The 22,429-nt window shown below is 36.7% G+C and overlaps 1 protein-coding gene across 4 annotated transcripts in view; it reads left to right on the forward strand.

The window, feature by feature from the left end:
- Positions 1–6,909: 6,909 nt before the first annotated feature.
- PFDN1 (prefoldin subunit 1) overlaps positions 6,910–22,429 on the forward strand; it is a 66,189-nt gene continuing 50,669 nt past the window's right edge. For 2 of the 4 annotated variants that reach the window (XR_013966848.1, XR_013966849.1), the window contains exons 1-2: positions 6,985–7,050; positions 9,669–9,835. Coding sequence is in view for 2 of the 4 variants with exons in the window: in XM_080804026.1 (XP_080660152.1) it covers positions 7,018–7,050; positions 9,669–9,835 (200 nt within the window). In the remaining 2 variants the exon portion in view is untranslated. Of the gene's footprint in view, positions 7,051–9,668; positions 9,836–22,429 lie in introns of all 4 variants that reach the window. The other 2 variants (XM_080804026.1, XM_080804025.1) reach the window with 2 other exon arrangements.

Consider the following 22,429-nt stretch of genomic DNA (forward strand, 5'->3'; position numbering starts at 1 on the left):
ATTCCTTTTAGAGACTGAATACTATTCCATTGTGCATACATGCCACATAATTGTTTATCCATTTATCTTTTGACAGACACTTAGGTTGCTTCCACATTTTGACTTTTGTGAATTTGCTGCTATAAACATAGGTGTACACATATCTGCTTGAGTACTTACTTTGGATTCTCTTGGGTATATACCTAGAAGTAGGATTGCTGGATCATACTGTAATTCTACTTTTAATTTTTTGAGGAACTACTGTACTGTTTTGCAGAGCAGCTGCACCATTTTACATTCCCACCAGCAATGCATAGGGTTCCAATTTCTCCACATCCAACCAATATTTATTTTTTATATTGTTTTTGTTTTGTTAATAGCTATCCTAATGGGCGTGATGTGGTATCTCATTGTTTTGATTTGCATTTCCCTAATGATTAGTGATGTTGAGGATCCTTCCATGTGCTCATCTTTCTTGGAGAAATGTCTGTTCAGATCTTTGCCCATTTTTGCTTTTTCATTGTTTAGTTGTAGGAGTTCTTTATATATTTTGGATACTAATTCCTTACTATATATATATAATTTGCACATATTGTCTCCCATTCCATGGGTTGTCTTTTCTCTCTTGATCATGTCCTTTCATACTTAAAAGTTTTTAATTTTGATGAAGTCCAATTTATCTACCTTTTTTTTTGTTGGTGGTGCTTTTGGTGTCATTTCCATGAAATTATTATTAAACCCAATGTCAGGAAGATTTCTCCAATGTTTTCTTCTAAGAGTTTTACAGTCTAGCTCCTACATTTAGGTCTTTTTCTTTGTTTTAAAAGATTTTATTTATTTATCTGAGAGAGAGAGAGAGAGAGAGAGAGAGCATGATTAGGGGCAGGGGCAGAGGGAGAGGGAGAAATAGTTTCCCACTGAGCAGGGAGCCCAGTGCAGGGCTTGATCCCAGGATCCTGGGATCATGACCTGAGCCAAAGGTAGATGCTTAATGGACTGAGCCATACAAGTGCCCCTCCTACATTTAGGTCTTTGATCCATTTTAAGTTAATTTTTTGTACATGGTCCTTAGTAAAGGTTCAACTACATCCTTCTGCATGTGGATATCAATTTTTACCAGTATCTTTTATAGAAAGTTATGACTAAAAAGATACAAAATATGACAGCATATATATAACATGGAGGAAGGAGAGGAAAAAAAGAGAAAGAATGTATTTGGAGTCTTTCTTTCCTCTTCTAATTTTGGGAATAATTTGAAGAGAATAAGTATTAACTTCTTTAAATGTTTGGTGGATTCACCTGTGAATCCATCTGGTATGGGACTTTTTTTTTTTTTTTTTTAGTTTTTTTTCTCACTAATTCAATATTATTCCTAGTTATTGGTCTGTTCAGATTTTATATTTCTTTCTGATTTGTAAGACAGTATGGTTTTAGGAATTCATCCATTTCTTATAGATTTGTCCAATTTATTGTCATAAATTTTTCATTTTACTTTCTTTTTTTGTTTGTTTTTTTAATTTAAATTCAATTAATTAACATACAGTGTATTGTTAGCTTTAAAGGTGGTGTTCAGTGATTCATCAGTTTTATATAATACCCAGTGCTCATTACATCATGTGCCCTCTTTAATGTCCATTGCCCAGTTACCTTATTCCCCAACTCTCCTCCCCTCAGTCTGCTTCACATGATGAAGAGTCTCTTATGGTTTGCCTCCTCTCTGATTTTGTCTTGTTTTATTTTTCCCTCCCTTCCCCTATGCGCCTCTGTTTTGTTTCTTAAATTCCACATATGAGTGAAATTATATGGTAATTGTCATTCTCTGACTTATTTCTCTCAGCATAATAGCCTCTAGTTCCATCCATGTCATTGCAAATGTCAAGAAGTCATTTTGTTTAGTGGATGAGTAGTATTCCACTGGATAGATATTATAAGAAATAATATCTTCTTTATCCATTCATCAGTCAATGGATATCTGGGCTCTTTCTATAGTTGGGCTATTGTGGACATTGCTGCTACAAACATTGGGGTGCAGATGCCCCTTTGGATCACTACATTTGTATTTTTAGGGTAAATATCCAGTAGAGCAATTGCTGGGTTGTAGGGTAGCTCTATTTTCAACTTTTTGAGGACCCTCTGTACTGTTTTCTAGAGTGGCTGCACCAGCTTGCATTCCCACCAACAGTGTAGGAGGGTTCCCCTTTCTCCGCATCCTCACCACCATCTGTTTTTTCCTGACTTATTAATTTTAGCCATTCTGACTGGTGTGAGGTGGTATTTCTTTGCGGTTTTGATTTGTGTTTCCTGATGCCAAATGATGTGGAGCATTTTTTTCATGTGTCTGTTGGCTATTTGTGTGTCTTCTTTGGAGAAATGTTTGTTCACGTCTTTTGTCCATTTCTTGATTGGATTATTTGCTCTTTGGGTTTTGAGTTTGATAAGTGCTTTATAGATTTTGGATACTAGCCCTTTATCTGATAAGATATTTGCAAATATCGTCTCCCATTCTGTCAGTTGTCTTTTGGTTTTGTTGACTGTTTCCTTTGCTGTGCAAAAGCTTTTTATCTTGATGAATAGTTCATCAAGATAGTTCCAGTAGTTCATTTTGACTTTGTTTCCCTTGCCTTTGGAGATGTGTCTAGCAAGAAGTTGCTGTGGTCGAGGTCACAGAGGTTGCTGCCTGTTCTTCTCTAGGACTTTGATGGATTCCTATCTAACATTTAGGTCTTTCATCCATTTTGAGACTATTTTTGTGTATGGTGTAAGGAAATGGTCCAGTTTCACTCTTCCGTATGTGGCTATTTTTCATTGCACTTTCTTATTATCCTTTGTATTTCTGCAGTGTCAGTTGTTACTTTTCCACTTTTGTTTCTGATTTTATTTATTTGGGTCCTTTCTCTTCATTTCCTTCATAAGTCTGGCTAGGGGGTTATCAATTTTGTTTATCTTTCAAAGATAAACAAGCTCTTGATTTCATCAATTGTTCTTTTTTTTTGCCTCAGTCATTTTTTTAAAATCTTCTATTATTATTTATTTATTTATTTATTTATTTTAAAGCAGACCCTATGCCTACCATGGGACTTGAACCCATGACCCCAAGATTAAGAGTTGTATGTTGTTTCAACAGAGCAGGCCAGGTGCCCTTCTGTCATTTGTTTCTGCTCTGACATGATTATGTCCTTTCTTTTGTTATTTCCTTCCATCTTGGGCTTTCGTAGTTGCTTTAGTTGTAAGGTTGGATTGTTTATTTGAGTTTTTTCTTGTTTCTTTATGTAGGTTTATATCATTATATATTTTCCCCAGTAACGTTTGTGGAAAAGACTGACTTTTGCACATTGAGTGGTCTTGGCACACTTGGGACAAAGAAAAAAAATATATATTTTTTTATATTTACTATAAATAGTAAACTAGACATAGTTGAAAAGAGAAGTTAGTAAATTAATGGAGAAAATTGAGTAAATATGAGGACTATATTTCAGCATGGGGAAATATTTAGTATAAAATAGAGGTTAAGAGATATAGATGATTCAACATATTTCTAGTAGGGGTTCTAGTTTGGAACAATGACAAAAATGGTGGAAAGCCAAAGATATTCCATGAGTTACTGGTTGAACATTTTTCAGCATTAGCATGAATCCTCAGATTAAAGAAGCGTACTATGTCCCAAACAGGAAAAATAAAGAACACATACGTGTAAAAGGGCAGAACCTTGAACAATGTGAACATCTTAAAAGACACCAGAGAAAAGACAGATTTTTTTTTAAAAGATTTTATTTATTTATTTGACAGACAGAGATCGCAAGTAGGCAGAGAGGCAGGCAGAGAGAGAGGAGAAAACAGGCTCTCCACAGAGCCGAGAGCCCGATGTGGGGCTCGATCCCAGGACCCTGCGATCATGACCTGAGCCGAAGGCAGAGGCCTTAACCCACTGAGCCACCCAGGCCCCCCGAAAAGACAGATTTTTAACAAAATCATGAAAAGCAGGCTGACCGGACTTTTTAATCAGTATACGAAAGCCAGAAGGCTATGGAAAAATGTCTAATAATTGTCAATCTGTAATTCTATACACAGCTATTCTGTCATTTCAAATTAAGGGTGAAATTAAAACAATTTTACATGTATAAAGTGTCTTACTTTCATAAGGCTGCCATAACATGTACTACAAACTGGGTAGCTTAAGACAACAGAAATTTATTTTCTCATAGTTTTAGAATCTAGAAGACCAAAATCAAGATGTTGACATTTGCCATTGTCCCTCTAAAAGCAATAGAGGGCTTCTTGCCTTTTTCAGCTTCTGATAGCCAGAAGTATAACTGCAGTCTTCACATGGCATTCTCCTGTCTCTTCACATAGTCCTCTTTCTGTGAAGTCTCTTTGTGTCTAAATTTCCCCTTTTTAGAAGGATACCAATCATATTGTGCTATGGTATAAATGTTGTGTACCCCCAAATTCATATGTTGAAATCCTAACCCACAAAGATGATGGCATTAACAGGTGGGACCTTTGGGAAGTGCTTAAGTCTTGAGAATGGAACCCTTATGAATGGGAGTGATGCTCTTATAAAAGAGACCTTATAGAGATCTTTCACTCTTTCTTGTGAGAATACAGCAAGAGGTCAGAAGTCTGTAACCCAGAATAAGGCCCTCATTCAACCATGCTGGCACTCTGATCTTAAACTTCCAGTCTCCAGAACTATGAGGAATAAACCCTTGTTGTTTATATAAGCCATCTAGTCTGTGGTATTTTGTTATAGCAGCCTGAAGGACTGAGACATATTGGATTAGGGCCACCCCAATAATCTTATTTTATCTTGATTACCTCTGTAAAGACTTGATTTCCAAATAGATGACATTTGGATGTACTTCAACTCATCTTTTTTTGGGGTGGGGGACACAATCAAACCCATCACACAAGGCTAAAATTTACTCTCTAAGACTCTTCCAGAAAGAATCTACTAAAGGATTTATTTATTCAGGAAGGAAATTAAACTCAGGAGGAAGGAGTGGTATGTAAAAAGGAACAATAACCAAAAACGGAGAGACGATTCTTTCTTAAGGTCCCACCACTCTTAAATAGCACAGGCAACATTTGAACCCAGGTTGTCTGACACCTTAGCTTATGTTTCTAACTTGGACATTACATACACCTCTATAAGGAGTGTTTTAAAATCTCATGAGGTAATGTATAGGAAAGTGTACATTACTTTGAATTTTGATATTCAGTCATTATTTATTAACTATAATGAATGAATTTATATTCAGTCATTATTTATTAACCATAATGAAGTTCTAAGAAGATCCCAGAGGAGAATTAGGCCTTTCTTTTCTTTGTCAAATTAGAGAGAAATGATTAGTTTTCTTCTGAAGCATTCATTCTTACTGAGTGTTTATTTTGTATTTATTCCCTGTGAGGTACTGTGATTGGTATTCTGGGTATAACAGGAAGAACTATTATTCCATAGTTCTTGATTTCCAGAAACTTAGAGTTAAGAATTTTTTGTGTGTGTGTGGGGGGTACATCTGAGTGGCTCAGTTGGTTAAGCGTCTGCTTTCAGTTTAGGTTATGATCCCAGGGTCCTGAGACAGAGTCCTATATCAGGCTCCTTCCTCAGCAAGGAGGGTGCTTCTCCCTCTGCCTGCCAATCCCCCTGCTTGTGCTCTCTCTCTCCCTGACAAATAAGTAGATAGAATATTAAAAAAAGAACTTAAAAAAAAAGAATTCTTTTTTAAAGATAGGAAGTATCATGTACCTGAGAAAGGAACAGATGTAGTTCTGAAGAGAGTTTAGAGGAAAGATTATTTTTGGTATGTGTGATGAATGATACAAGAAACAAAAAAGATAATGGAAGAGGTGGCCTGCTTCCTAGACCTTGAAAGACAAACATAATAATGCTAAGCACATCACCTTAACTGTAACTATTGAGTACCTACTGTGAGCATGATGCTCTGTTTGGAGCTTTTCCTGGTTTACTTATTCCCTAAAATAACCCTGTGAGGTCAATGTTGTTACTCTCAAATTAAACGAGGATGCAAACTCTACTGTCATACAGTTACTGAAGTAGAACCAGACAAACAAGAGCGAACTTTGAATCCTGAGCTAGTTGGCTCCAAATTCCCTGCCCTTTCCTGCTCTCTCCCAAGTTTTTAGAGTAGTTAAAACATCCATTTCTTCCTTTTCTTAAACTCTAATTACCATTCATCTTCTGGTTTAAATGCCAGGTCTTTTATGGAAGATTCTGAAAATGTGGTCTGCAGATGGACTTGTGTCATGTCATAAAGGGAGTTTGGGAAGACACAAACTTCTGAGCCCCAATTTCAGAGATTTCTCAGTACTTAAGTCTGGGATGAGGACCAGAAATTCTATATTATTATTATTTCTTCAAAATATTATTTGAGAGAGAAAGCATGGGGTGGGAGCGGGACAGAGGCAGAGTCCAAAGCAGACTCCCTGATGAGTCGGGAACCCAACGCAAGGCTCAATCCCAAGACTCCCTGAGATCACCACCCAAGCAGAAACCAAGAGTAGGATCTTTAAGCAACTGTGCCATCCAGGCACCCCAGAGATTCTGCATTGGTTTAGTAAATTTGGCCTCTTGAGAACCACTGTGTCTAGAAGGTCTTCCAAGAGATTTCGGTAGAAATAAATTCTTTGGAAGAACACTTCTACTAAAACTGCTGGACTTCTCCATACTGGCATGCCTGAAGCTGAGGCTGATTCTTCTACTTCCCCGAGAGCACAGGGACCAGCTGAAGTAATGAACACCTGAAGAGGTTTGGGCTCAATGCACGTTCAACTCTATTCACTGGGCACTAACGAAGCTATTTGTCAAAGCGCTTAAAACCACGCTGAGAATCTGCGTGCCAAGCCTGACAGATCACGTGAGGAAGACGTAATCTGTATCCGTAATACTTCCAGAAGCCCTGCTAGCCCGGCTCGTGCGCAGGCGCAGAAGGAAGGGGGACAGTCGAACCGCCGAGGCGCGCCCCTCCTCCACCTCTTTCTGGTTTTATCCTACTGCGCAGGCGCACCGAGTGAACCAAGATGGCGGCTCCCGTGGATCTGGAGTTAAAGAAGGTAAAAGAGGGTCCCGAGCCGCCACAGGCTTCTCTTTGGGAAGCTAAAGCGATTGTGGATAAGAATATCGAATGAGACTGGAGTCCTGAGGAAGGCAAGAGGCCCCAGGGAACTGGGGAGTGATTTCCCAGAGTCCTGAGGCGGGACCAGGTCTCCTTAGGTTGGCGTGGGGGGCGAGCAACTCTTTCTGGGTAGGAGCCGGTTTGGCTGGACTGGTTAAGTCTGGCGGGGCAATAGCTGCCCTATCTTCTCGTTCCGAGCTCCAGAGCCGTTTCATTGTGTGGAGGCTTCAGTTTCACAGTAAGGCCTGAAGTAAGCGTTTCATATTCGAGCCCCTGCGGACCGCTTGCCTGAGCTGAGGCGTCTGTAATTCTAAATCCTCATTTGCTTTAAAAATTCCCAAGTCTACTCTGTGTTTTTACGCCACTTCCTCGGTCCCGTGCTTTGAAAGGTCGCAGTATCTACAAGAAGTTTAAAGTTAGTTTCATAGCAATGTTAGTATCAGGGCTTTAACTCCCAGCCCTAGGTCCCCCACCCCCTTCTCCTTTTCTTGAAGGACTTGTCAAAAAAAACCCCAAACAGGTCCGTAAAATTTTCCAAATAAAATCGGTATCAGAAGGAATTGGGCTTCTCTCTTCAAACAGTTGCTTACAAATGTGCTGTTAGTCAAAAACGTATTCGCCATCTAAGGGTTGTCAGGGTAAGGATCCTGGACTTCATCTACTTTAAACCTGTACTTTTTCTAGAAAAGGAAACTGAGTTCCAGAGAAGATTTAGTCAAAAGTTGGAGCTAGAAACCACTATTCTCTACTTTCTCCGCACCTTTTGGTTATTAGTTTAGGTTCTTCAGAAGAGCACATTTTATGCCTTAATACTTCTGGTCAAGCTTTGCATATGAAATAGGACAGCTGAGCGAGTTGTTGCTCCTAATAAATGAAGCTATTTGTTAAAGCCGTGAGGATATATGTATGTGTAACTTGCTCTTTGTTTTCTTTTGAAACTTGTAAAATTAGTCTTTAAGGTGATGTTTTCTAATGCTGCAATATCTCAGCTTGAGCACTATACCAGCTTCCTTGGCAAAGTTTGTACAGGTCAGGTAATCTTACATGCAAAACAATTCACTCTAAGAATTCTTAACCAATTCTAAAAATTTACCTTTTTTTTTCTATTAAGAGTTGAGATGTAAGTCAGGGTTTAGTGAAAGAGCTAACAATAAAATACAGCTGTGAATGGTCTTACCTCCCAGTATTTGAATTTGTTATTAAGAAACCCCTGGACAATGAATGCAAACTAAGAAAATGATTGGAAACTTAAATTGGGTAGTTTTGACAGCTAATTAAATTAACTAAAAAAGAAACTTCTTGTTTAAAGGTTTTATCTTCTAATATCTTCTAAGGTCTTTTGTTGTTCTTGTTGGAGACTAATAGGAAATTTCAGGCACCTGCCTTCCCAAATCAGTTTCAGAAACCTACTAGTAGGGGAGAACAAAGTCAGAAAAATGTTTAGTAGCCTTTGCCATGTATTGCCGTCACAAATATTATTATCAAGGCATAAATTTGACAGCATCTGAAAGTCATTCCAGGCACTTAAGAGTATCCAGAAACTGTTTATCTTTGAGTTAAGTGCACATGAGGTGCACATGAGGGTCAAATTTGGCTTGGTATGTGGATATGAAGATCATGATACAGTTCTTCTCCTAGTGCTTTGAATTTTTTTTGTTTGTTTTTTATCATTTTCTCAAAAAATATTTGTAGTCTGAATTTACTATAGGCAGTAGAATAGAAACATCCTGAACTAGGGGGCGAACGAAATGGATATAAGTACCTGCCTTTCCACCTAATAGTTGTTCAACCCTGTGCAAGCCACTTTTCTCTCTTTAACAAATTTAGTTACTTTAACTTGTAAAGAGTGATGTTGAAACTGCCATCCCTAACTCATAGGATTATTGAGAAGAGTAAAGGAGATATTATTATATTCCTTAATGTTCTCATATTAGTATTCCCTTGTTAGTATTTCAAACAAATATGGGAAAGTGTTTTGAAACCTAGTCATGTAACACAAATGAAGTGAGTCTTACATTTGTGGTTCTTGTTTTGAATCTCTGGGTTTCATACTCTGACTCTCCCATTTATTGTTTTTTTTACTCCTTGGATACCTGCTTTTTCATATATTATTATTATTATTATTTTAAGATTTATTTATTTATTTGACAGACAGAGATCACAAGTAGTCAGAGAGGCAGGCAGAGAGAAAGGAAGGGAAGCAGGCTCCCCGCTGATCAGAGAGCCCGACGCGGGGCTCGATCCCAGGACCCTGGGATCATGACCTGAGCCGAAGGCAGAGGCCCCAACCCACTGAGCCACCCAGGCGCCCCTCATATATTATTTAATATGCATTTGTTCTGCTTCAAGTAGACTGCATCTTTTGAGAACAGGTTAAGTTCATTGTTTAGTATGGTGTCTTGATTGTTTACAATTATATTGACTTTTACTGATGTTTGTGTCGGTAAATTTAACAGCTTTGTCTCTGGTTAGCATGCTTTATTTTCATGTGTTTGGATTTGACTTGTGTTTCCTGTACATGTTTCACTCACTAAATCAAGGACTTATTTTTATTAGGCCTTCACAGAGCTTCAAGCCAAAGTAATTGACACTCAACAGAAGGTGAAGCTTGCGGACATACAGATTGAACAGCTAAACAGAACGAAAAAGCATGCACATCTTACAGACACAGAGATTATGACTTTGGTAGATGAGACTAACATGTATGAAGGTGTAGGAAGAATGTAAGTAAAATATATCCTTAAGGGGCTTATTGTGGGAGGGTTTTTGTCTAGAATTTGTTCATTTCAAAACTTGGGTTAAAGTATCATAGTAGTTGTAAGTATCATCTAGTCAATACCTCCTTTTAAAAAATGCTAGCTGATCCCCAGGTAGATGTGTTTAATTTTAGACTTTGAAGTACGTTTCTTAAATATTTTCCTGTTCTTCTCTCTATGATCAGGTAGGTACTTAAGTGTGTAACTTCAAAGACAAAAATATGATTTGTCATGAAAAGATGTTTATAGTAATTTTGTGTGTGCAGATTTATTTAAGTAGTTGTAGGTTTTGTTTTTTTTTTTTTTTTTAAAGATTTTATTTATTTGTCAGAGAGAGAGAGTACACACAAGCAGGCAGAGAGAGAGGAGGAAGCAGGCTCCCTGCCGAGCAAGGAGCCCCGATGCGGGACTCGATCCCAGGACCCCAGGATCATGGCCCGAGCCGAAGGCAGCGGCTTAACCAACTGAGCCACCCAGGCGTCCCAAGTAGTTGTAGTTTTAACTTCCCCTATCCTATCTGATTTATTAGGAGTCATACAAATCCTTCATCTTTTACATGTTTGTTGTTGTAAAATAAAAATAGATTCATTTATCATTTAAATAAACTCATCCTAAAAAAAAATAAATAAATAAACTCATCCTATCATACATGAGAAATCAAGTAAACCAATTTACCTTTTGCTTGTTCTAGTTGTTATTATCATTAACCACCCACACTGCACTTTTTTTTTCTTTTTAAGAAATATAGTACCCTTGTGAGGGAGAATAGATCTGCTTCGCCTTCTCTAAGCAGCAAATAAGGAATGGAGAAGCCCCTAACTACGGGTCACATTCCATTACAATGAGCTAAAAGGGGAAGACTGATTTTTTTGTTTGTTTGTTTTAAGTGGGGGAGGTACAAGAGGGTTTTTCTGGAATTTGGTCTTTGAATATTATTTAGTAAGTGGACCGTTACTTCAAGTTTGGAGATCTTTTAGTTGAATGGAATTTGACCTCAGTCTTAGGATGACTTGTTTTGTGATTGATTTGAAAGAAGCGTAACATGTGTAACATTTAGTAATGGCTTTGGAATGACCTCATGAAAAGTGGGCCCTGCTCATGACTAGCTACTCCATTTCCTTCTGGAAAAGAGATAGATTATGATAAACTTAATGTGATTTGTTTTCTCAGGATAAACAATATATCACAAACTTTATCTCTATAGTTCATATTTTTCATTTTAGCTTATTTTTAGAAGTAGAGAGTCCCACTTTGAGGGTTTGCTTACTGGGACATGAAATAGCTGGAATGGTAACAAAGTAGAACCCTTGACTATCTATGTAGTATGAGGTGCATTGTTGGCATTCACTACAGGGTAATTTTATCCTTAATGTGAATACCCTTAGGTGTTAAAACAGTTATGCTAGCTTTTCCAGCATGTTTGTTAACATGTTGCACCTGGATTTCATGTCATAGCATTAGCCTTTGCAACAGTTAAAGAATCTCTTTTTCCAAAAATAGAAAAACTTTTTTGACTGTCTTTGGCCTTTTGAGCTATAATGAAGTTGTTAGTTTTAATCAAAATAATTTACTAAACATTGTGCAGAAGTGCTAGGGTAGTTGCTTTTTTTGCATACTGCCCTAAGTGCTACAAATAGGTTGTATTCCATGCGAAGAAGTCTAGAATTAAAAGGCTAGGATATGATTCCTTAACAGTACAACAGCTATAGTATTTCCGGAAGATTTATTTCATGTAAAAGAAATACATAGTTTTAAATGTTTGGATAAAGTGGAACCTACATAGTTTCAAACTTTGGCTTTCAATTTGACTTTTATGCTTTTTGCATCCCAATGGGGTGCAAATTAGACCCTGCATTTAAGGGGCATTTAAGGTGAATAGTGTTTGTTGTTTGGCTAGAGTATTAGTGCCCTCCGGAAGAAAAGACTTGCTGAGTATTAGTCTGAGTATTAGTCTGGTCATGAAGATGGGTGTTCTTCTTGATGCTAAACCTGAAATAACTATTTCTGAATTTATAGTCTTGAGTAATCTTGAGTATCATTGTGATTCACTTCTTTAGTTCCAGTCTTTATCTTATATTTTAATTTGTCCCTTCCTTTTTTTTTTTAAATTTATTTATTTATTTATTTATTTTTTGTCCCTTCCTTTTTGAGTATTATTTGAGAATTCTAATTAGAATACTAATTTTTCTCAAGCTTTTGTTTTAAAACCATGAATTATAAAAGCCAAAACACTCCGTTTTTGTTTTAGAATCTGCAGTAGATTTGTGGCATCTCTGAAATTCAGGCCTCATTATATCTTGCCTGGATTATTGCAATAGTATCTTAATTGTTTTTTCTGTCTTTATTCTGTCTGTCCAGATAGTCTTCATACTTCTGCCGGAATTGATCACATCTGTATTTTTCATAAAATTCTTTGATCTGTTGTCCACAGGATAAGATCTGTACTTATTATCCTAGCATTCGTGTTCATTCATAATCTGTCCTTAATGTATCCCCTTACCCTCAAGTCCTGCCACCTTCTGTTCCCACGCTCAGAATAGCACATAAATTTCATGTCATGGACTTAACTTCTTGCGTTGATTTTGGGTTATCTGTTGAGAAGGAGTTTGAGTTTCATGTGGGCTTTAAACATGTTTTAGTTGATTAGTAATGGCTGTCATGGGTGAAGGTAGAAGAGTAGTAAGTAGCACACGTTCCAGAAATGGTTGTCCCTGCTTTTGTCACAGGGCTTTGTCACACACGTTTTTGTGCTTTCTTGCTTTTGCTCATTCTGTCCTTGGCCTGAAGTATTCCCTTTCTCTTGTGAAATTCTTATCCTTCGAGACATAGCTCATCTTCTCTGAAGATTTTTTTCTGTCCTCCGTGGCAGACTTATTCACACTTTTCTGGGTGATACGAGAGCTTTTGTTCCTGTGACTAGTATAGCAGAGAGAGAGAGAGGATTGATTTCTAAGTGGGTCATTTTCCTCAACTAGATCGTCAGCTTTGTGAGATCATACACAGATTTATGTTTGTTTCCTCAGTTCTCACCATAATGTCTGGCACAAAATAGGTGTTAAATGTGATTTGATTTGAAATGAATAGGATTCTTTCTCTTGCCTGAAATAACTGCATTTTCTTTTATTTCTTTAGAAAGAAAGTATGTTTGGAAAGTTGGAGAATTAAGAATTAGACTTTCTTCTGTTTTAAAATATTCCAGCAGAGGTGAAATTGAAAAGTAATGTATTTTGATTAAGGTCAGAGGAGTTGTTTTTGACCAAAATTATGTTCTTTGATTGGACAGGATTAATTCTTTATAAAATCTACTGAGAAAGTTGACTAATTCTAAATGCCAACCATTTGCAGAGACGTTCATTCAGAATTGACAGAATAGAAGAACCTAAGCCTTTAGAATTATGCAGAGGGCAGTATAATCCTTAAAGAATAAAGGCTATTTTATGCAGAATAATATCAATATAATAGTATTTCTTTTACCTTTCTCATTTTCATATAGGATAGAAATCAGATTTTCCTTTACAGGGTATGTATTTAGTTTAACAAATCTTGCCAGCCCAGATGTATTTCAAATCACAAGTACGGAGAAATTTGGTAGTGTTAAATACCTCTTATATATGGCTAATTTTTGTTTTAAACAAGGCCTGAATTGCTATATACTATAAACTCTGCGTATTCATTGCTCAAAGCTATAGTCCATCCAGTCACTTGGCGTGTTTCCAGGACATTTTAGTTCTCTTACTTCATATTCTTTGGAGAGGCTGTTATGTAGCCTGATACTACTACCACCAATTTCTAGTTTGGCTACTTAAGCTGTTTGTGAGCTGACCTCACCATACTGCTTTGAGAACTATGATGAAAGTTACAACTGTGGAATGATCTGTCTGAATAGTTGCAAGTGTTTGTCTTTGCATCTTTCTAGCATGCAAGGAGGGAATAGACATAGTCCTCAAATACTACATGAATGTTTCTTTTATCTTTTTTTTCCTGAATAAGAACCAGTTTATAATGGTTTATGGGGGTTTTCTTCCCTTTTACTTTGCACACTAGAAAATAAGTGTGTTTTTTAAAAATAAGAATTACATTTGAAAGTGCATGTAAAGGACATTTAACCATGCTGGTATTTGAAAAGACCATAATTAGAATAAATGTCAGACTTACTGTTATTAACAGTAGGTATGATCCTGACCCTGATGTTAGGTTTATTATTCTGTAATTTTAATGTCTTTTTACTGGAGCATTACATAAACTTTTTTCCAAAAGGGACAAATTAAGCTTTTATTTTTTTTTAATATGGGAAGAACTTGAGTAGATTAGCCTTTGAGAAGAATGATTAGTGCCTTTTTAAAACTTGAACCTAACTAAAAATAACTTTGTACCATATTTAAACCAATTTAGGGGTATGCCACCATTCTGTGGGTATTTTTTACATTTAAGGAACTAAGAATGAACAATGGTATAAATCTACCAACTAGATAAGTGTCTAGCAATGCAGAAATTGCTGTTTGGGAGCGGTGTTGCTATTTCTACTTGTTGAAGTAATCTGATGGTTGATCTCCAATGGTTGAAAGATCCAGAAATGTAAAACCTAAGATAAATGTGGCACAGGTAGAAAGTAAAAACAGGAGATATATTCCTGATTGGTCATAAATTAACATCAGCAACAAAAATCTAAACGGTTGAGCAACTTTTCAACTATTTAGGATGTAGTAATCTGAAGTCTCCATAACAGCTTGTTTGAAATGCCCTTTGTTTAGAATACTGTGTTGCTTTTGTTGTGATTTTAATTGTTAGTTTGGATGTTGACCTGTAATCTGAAGCCAAGTTGAAATATTTGCTCTTTCTGTGTTTCATTATGTTAAATATTAATAGAAAGGGACATAATCATGGTGCCTCAAGTTTTGCAACAATTTTATGATTTCGTGTAGCTGTAGAGTTGGTATTCCAGTCAATTTGGGATAATTTTAAAGCTGACAAAATAGTTGTACTAGATTAGGAAATAAACCACAAATCTTGGTGCAGTAAGTATTGTTGATGTTATAGTAAAAATTGTTAGGTATTGTTCTTATTGGAATCGAGTTTGGATATTTTATTTAGTGCTTGCTGTAAGAAAAAAGTGCACATTACTTTTGTTGTGAGAGCACACTGCAAATACAAATTTATCAGCTCCTTGTATACTCTCTTTAAAGGTAGTAATCTGTATTTTAGAAAAAAATGAAGCAAAGTTAAAGAGTTCTAATTACCTTTGAAAATTATTTTGTTTTTTTAGATTTCATTTTAAAGGAGGAGGAGTTCTTGATGTTGAACTGCTTTTACTAATAGAATGTGACCCACCCTTTTTGTGTTTTTATACGGAGCCATTTAAAGTCCTGACTGACTTTGCTCAGAGTTCTAAAGGGAAAAAAAACAACTTTTCTGTTGTGCAGGGAAAAATGACTTCAGTCTTGTTGATGCTGAGTATGTATATGACCCCAGATGGGCACACTCTCCTCTTTCACAGATGTGGTACTCTAGGGAGAGGAGAATTTTGAGTAATATTCTTAATTTCCTTAAGTTGTCAGTGATTTAAAAACTCAAGTGTTGATTATAACTGCTGTATGGCTATGTAGAATGACATCACTGTTTTTGTGCCAGGGGAAGTTAACAAACATTTGCGTAGGAATTACATAGCTATGTTTTTTTTTAAGAGGAGTATTTTTAATAATTCTTTCCCTTCTTCCCCTCCCATGTCCTCCAGAATCCAGGCTGTCTCACTGAAACACAGGAAATTAGTTTCAAAAATTGTTTTGCTAATTAGGAGTTTATTGTAAAAAAGGAAAAGAAGTCTGTTATACTTACCTTGGGATGTACAAACATGCTAAAATAAAATTTTTATTTAATGTGTCCTTGTAGGGTTACTTATTTTAGGCTGGAACTTGATTTAAAAATGTAAATGTAATTGATTCATTTGGTTACTTGGAGGACTTGGCTTTTGCATTTCCTGACATCAAAAGGACTGACTTTTTTTTTTTTTAAGCTGGCAAAGGATTAAACAAGACCTGCTTTTGTTGCATGAAAGTAGCAATTACTCAGCAACACAAGAAGATACTACAGTGTATTCCAATTGGTGATAAGGATTGATTTAGTAAACTGAGGGAAGGGTGAAAAGTACCATTACCTTGTTGTTCCTATGTAAATAAAAATTAAGGTAGCATTAACCTTGAACTTTACTTTGTCATTGGGGAATTGTTTGCTGCAACTGACTTCAGCTGAATTTCTCTGAAATGAAAAACAATCAATCAGTTTTAAGCTGTACCAAGAATTTTCTGATTTTAGCTGCCACTTATCTCATAATGGCAAATTTAGGAACAACTTGCTATCTAATCTTTTTGAGAGAGGACTGAAATCCTTGTGTCAAGGAACGTAATCTGCTTACTGAAACATCCAAAAGGAGCTCAGAAAAAAATATTGACCTAGAAGATGAAAGTCAGTCTGTGTATGTGAACACACACTTGATAGTAACTTCTTAGTATTCTTTCTTATTCCTTGTATCAAGAATTGCTGCGAGCTACAAATACCCTTTGCCCAGAAGGAATGATTAGGATTGCAGTTTGTTGCATGCACCATTAGTGCATGTGGTTTTGTGAAGAATGTATGCTCAATTTATTTTTAGCATTTAAGTTTGAATAGACATGTCTGAGGGAATGTTTGCTTATTGTACCCAGCCAGGAACTCTCATTACTATCTCTTGTTTTGAGGAAGGTCAGCTACCTTGAAATGGACCAGGTTATTTGGAAGACACTGTTCCCCTGGCTTTGAAGAGGACTTGAAATGTTCTCATATCAAAATTTGCACAGCAGCAAGAGCCCAGTATTAAAAATGTATCTTTAAATAAGAGCATGAGTGCCCTAAACTGAGCCTTTTACATTGTTTGGCTCAGGCGTAAAAAGATTTGAATCACAGTATACATCCTGTATGTGTGTTTGATGGAGTCTTGCATTTGTGCCAAAATATATTTATATTCCTCTGACTTTCTGCTTTTGTACCAGGAATCTTCTGTTCTGTTTATGTCCTTCAGTACTCACTGGATAGTAATTTTTAATATCCAGTGGTTATATTTCGGTGTTACGTTTTAACCTTCTAGTAAAATAAAGATCACATCTTGGAAAAAGTTGTAGCAAATCTTGTTGATTATATGTGGATATGTTTGGGGTTTGATGAGGCTAGAATAAAAGTGGTAAACATCAGAGGTGATTATTTACCAGAATACTTAGAATACCAAATAGTGACCAAAAATAAACATCATGTTTAAAATAGATTAACATACTACTGCTTCCATTTTAGGAGTGATAGTTTGATTTAAAAATACACAGTGATTTCTAATTAGTACAAATTGAAACTAGCAGTGTGTGAGTTACTCATCTAGAAGAGATATTTACATGGACCTGGGTTCCTGAAGGGACATTGGTCCTCTAATAATTCCAGTGAATTCTCAGTCCTCATTTAATTTGACCTATCAGTAGCATTTATTCCCGATGGTCTTGCTTCCTTTGTTGAATCCTTTTCTTCCTTTGGCTTCTAGGATATCACCTCTTGGTTTTCCTTTTATTTTACCGGCCATTCCTTCTCATTCTCCTTTACTGTTTCTTTTTCTTTCTAATTTCCAAAAAATTTTTTAAAGATTTTATTTATTTATTTTGACAGAGAGAGAGACAGTGAGAGCAGGAACAGAAGCAGGGGGAGTGGAAGAGGGAGAAGCAGGCTTCCTGCTGAGGGAGCCTCATGCTGGGCTTGATGCTGGGCTCCATCCCAGGACCCTGGGATAATGACCTGAGCTGAAGACTAACTTAACGACTGAGACCCAGGCACCCCCCACCCCCATTTCCAAATTTTAGATTGCACTTAGGCTCAGCTTTTAAAATTTCTTTTCTCTTGTCTATACTCAGTCTCTTAGTGATCTCATTGAGGCTTATCTCTTTAAGTGCCTTTTTATATGCTGGCAACTCCCAGATTTTTATCTTTAGCTTAGACCCCTTCCCTGAACTCCAAACTTGTGTATCACCTGCCTCCTTTATTCTCCATTTGATGGTCTAATAAGCATCTTAAAATTAACTTGACCAAAATAAAATTCTCACTGTTCACGAGTAAACCAGTTCCTCCCTACAGTCTTCTTCATTTCAGTAGATGGCTTTCAGTCCTTGCACATCTTATAGTCATCCTTGACTCCTCTCTTTCAGTCTGATACTCAGTCCATTAGCAAAGACTATCTTTAATTTTGGTCCAGAACCTGAACATTTCTGTTTATTACCACTACCCTGATCTCAGCTACCATCATATTGCAGAGCTTTCTATCTGGACTCCCTGCTTTCATTCTTACCACTTTATAGGTTTTATCAACTGAGTGCCTAGAGTGATCCTTTCAAAACATGTTTGATCACTGTAGTCAGAACCTTCAGATGATTATTACTGAAAAAGAAGGGCTCTGCAGTTGCTGATCTGTCTGGAGTTGCCTTCTTCAATATGTCTCCTGTACACCTTTCTCTTCCTTGAGGCCTTTATTAAAAAGGCCTATATAACCATCCTATTTAAAATTGTGCACTTATTTGACCCCCAGTCTCTTGCCTCTTGTACTCTCCTTTGTTGTCTTTTTTTCTCTATAGCATGCATAACCATCTGGCATACCATAGTACTAATTATCCATTTTTCTTAAGTAAACTTTATTGAAATATAACATATATAGTAAGATACACTCATTTTTAAGAATACAGTTAGATGAATTTTAACAACTGTAACCATCACTCCAGTCATAATAGAACATTTTTGTCAAAAATTCCTTCTTCTCCCAAGTCATTTCTTCCCTCCCCCAAGATCTCTAGCCAGTTGATAATCTGATTTATATCAATGTAGATTAATTTTGCGTATTTTAGAACTTCATATGGAGTGTGTGTGTGTGTGTGTGTGTGTGTGTGTAATCATTATAGAATGTACTCCTTTGCATGGTTTCTTTCATTAAGCCCAGTACTTCTGAGATTTATCAGTGTTGTGTGTATCAGGCTTCCAATGCTGAGCTGCAGTTTTACTTCTTTACTCTTGCCTTTGCCCTCTTTGTGCTTGCCAGCTTTATCTTCCAGGTTGGCTGTAGGAGTTCCAAATACCTCATTCAGATGTGACAACATCTGGAGGTAGAAAGTACCATGTTTTCTATGTCACATTTGTAGGAGCAAAGAAATCTTTCCCAGAAATCTTTAAAAGGACCACCTCTCACATTTCATGACAAGAACTGAACCACGTGCTTGGGCTTAAATTTTGGGGGATGGGACTGCCATGATTGGGTAAGACCAATGAAGATTCACCCCGGGATTCACTTCCCTGAGTCACTTGGGGCAGTTGAGGATCTCTGAATAAAACTTGGGTTCTATCAACAAAGAAGAAGAATGGATATTGGGTAGCCAACCGGTAGTGTCTACTAAAATCATCAGCAAGTGTCTTTACAGTGACCAACAGTGGAGGGCTAGCTACATGAAAACTGTTGGTAATATATGTAGGATGAATTAGGGAGAGTTTAATCAGAGAATACAGAAGGAAGCTATTGATATAATTCAGGAGTGTAATGATAAGGGCATAAGTTAAGGTGGCAGAAGTGGATGGAGAGGAAAAGAATCAGTATGAAAGAAAATGATGAGTCAGTGATATATTGGGAATATAGAAGGTTACAAGGAAGATAGATATTTGCAGGTTTGAGACTTAGGTGAGTGGACAAGTGGTGGCGATAGCTGAAGTTGAAATGGGGAAACTACTTTTAGGGAATGTTGGTATGGGTAGGTAAAAGGAGTTTAATTTGGGACATGTTGAGCTTGAGCTGTGGAACATACAATTAGAAATGACAGATGATGCAGGGATAGTGCAGGTGATGGGAGTGATTTTATTTTGCGGGCCATTAGCCAAGTTTAAGCCTTGAAAATAAATGAGTTCTTGGAGGGACTTTGGGTAGAGATTGCTTAGTAGATAGCCTTCCATAATGCTTAAATACTGGTCCTGGAAGAGAAAAGGAAGGGGGTGTGTGTATTTAGGAATATAGTAGTTGATGAGGGGAACACAGTATAGTGCTAAGATGTAGCAGCATCTCTCAGAGTTAGATTTGAGCATACTGTATTCTGCAGATTTCTTTTGCCTAAGGTATGGCGGGTCTGGGTGCTCTATTTCTGGATTATAATCTGCAACTATGTTATTTTGTTGCTCAAATAGTTCCACTTTGACATTGGTTCTTTTAGGTTGTCTCCAACTTGTCCCCAACCTTTTGTTATTTGTTTCTTTTAGAGGGAGAGAGTGAGGGAGCTCGTGTACACACAAATGCTTGGTAGGGGGAAGGGCAGAGGGAGAGGGAAGGAATCTTAAGCAAACTCCACACCTGATGGGATCTCATGACCCATGAAATCATGACCTGAGCTGAAATCAAGGGTCAGATGCTTAACCAACTGAGATACGCAAGGATTTAAGGATGAATAATATTGTGTATATATATCCCATTTTCTTTATCCATCCATTAATGGACACAGGTTGCTTCCATGTCCTGGCTAATGTAAATAGTGGTACAGTGAGCATGGAGTGGATATCTTTTCAAATTGGTGTTTTCATTTTCTTTGGACAAATACCCAGAACTAGAATTGTTGGATCATATGGTAGTTCTATTTTTACTTTTTGAGGAACCTCCATAATATTTTTTATAGTGTTTACAGCAATTTATATTTCCATCTGCAGTGCCCAAGGCTTCCCTTTTCTCCTTGTCCTTGCCAACACTTGCTATTTCGTGTGTTTTCGTAATAGCCATTCTCATAGATTTATGGTGATATCTCATTGTGGTTTGATTTACATTTCCCTAATGATTAGTGGTGTTGAGTACCTTTTCATGTACATGTTGGCCATCTCTCTGTCTTTGGAAAAATGTATATCTAGATCCTCTGCCCATTGTTAAATGAGGGTTGTTTTCTTTTTTGTTATGTTGTGTTGTTATGTTTTGTTTGTTATGTTATGTTATGTTGTTATGTTGTTATGTATGTTTTGTTTTGTTATGTTTTGTTATGTTGTGAAAGTTCTTTTTTATCTATTTTGGGTATTAACACCCTATCATATATTTGATTTGCAAGTATTTTCTCCCACTTGAAAGTTGCCTTTTCATTTATTTTCTTGGCTGCATAGAAGCTTTTTGGTTTGACATAGTCCTCCTTACATATTTTTGCATTTGTTGCCCAAGTTTTCTTCTGGGAGTTTTATGGTTCAGATCTTAAGTTCAAGCCTTTAATCCATTTTGAATTGATTTTTGTGCATACTGTAAGATAATGTTACAGTTTAATTCTTTTCATATGGCTGTCCAGTTTTCCCAACACCATTTATTGAAAAGACTGTCATTTCCTCATTGTATATTCTTGGTTCCCTTGTTGTAAATTAATTGAGCGTGTATATGTAGGTTTATTTCTGAGGTTTCTATTTTGTTTTGTTGATCTGTATTTGCTTTTAGGCTAGTACTGTATTTGATTGCTATAGGTTTGTAATATAGTTTAAAATTAGGAAGCATGACACCTCCCCCTTTGTTAGATTGCTTTGGATATTTGGGGTCTTTGATTGTTTGTTTCAGGATTGTTTGTTGCAGTTCTGTGAAAAATGCCATCAGAATTTTGATGGGGAATGCATTAAATCTATAGATTGCTTTGGGTAATGTGGACATTTTAACAATATTTGTTCTTCTGGTTCATGAGCATGGACTATATTTCCATTTGTATTGTCCTCAGTTTCTTTGATCAGTGTTTTATAGTTTTCAGAGTACAGGTTTTTCATCTCCTTGGTTAAGTTTATTCCTAGGTATTTATTATTTTGGGGGCAATTATTAACGGGATTGTGTCTTAACATCTCTTTCTCGTACTTCATTATTAGTGTATAGATATGCAGCAGATTTCTGTACATTGATTTTGGAATTTTTTCTTTTTGTTTTTTCTTTTTTTATGTTGGTTTTGTGACCTGCAGCCTTACAGAAGTCATTTGTTCTAATAGTTGCTTGGTAGAGTCTTTAGGGTTTTCTGTTTATAGTATTATGTCATTTACAGATAGTGAAAGTTTTACTTTTTCCTTATTAATTTGGATGCCTTTTATTCCTTTCTCTTGTCTGATTGCTGTGGCTAGAACTTCCAGTACTTTGTTAAATAAAAATGGTGAGAGTGGACATTCTTGTCTTGTTCCTGATCTTAGGGGAAATCTCTCCATTTTTCACCATTGAGTATGATGTTAGCTGTGGGTTTTTGATATATCGCCTTTATTTTGTTGAGGTATGTTCCCTCTAAGCTTACTTTGTTTTAAGGTTTGCATCATGAATGTGTGTGTGTGTGTGTGTTTTAAGATTTTAATTTATTTGAGAGAGAGAGAGAACAAGCAGGGGGAGTGGGAGAGGAAGAAGCAGGCCTCTCGCTGAGCAGGGAGCCCGATGTGGGGCTTAGTCTCAGGATCCATGGGATCATGACCGGAGCTGAAGGCAGATGCTTAATGACTGAGCCACCCAGGTGCCCTGTGACTGTGTTTTATCCTTCGTCGGGTGCTTTT

Source organism: Martes martes (genome assembly GCF_963455335.1).
Source record: "Martes martes genome assembly, chromosome: 5".
In the NCBI taxonomy this organism is placed as follows: domain Eukaryota; kingdom Metazoa; phylum Chordata; class Mammalia; order Carnivora; family Mustelidae; genus Martes; species Martes martes.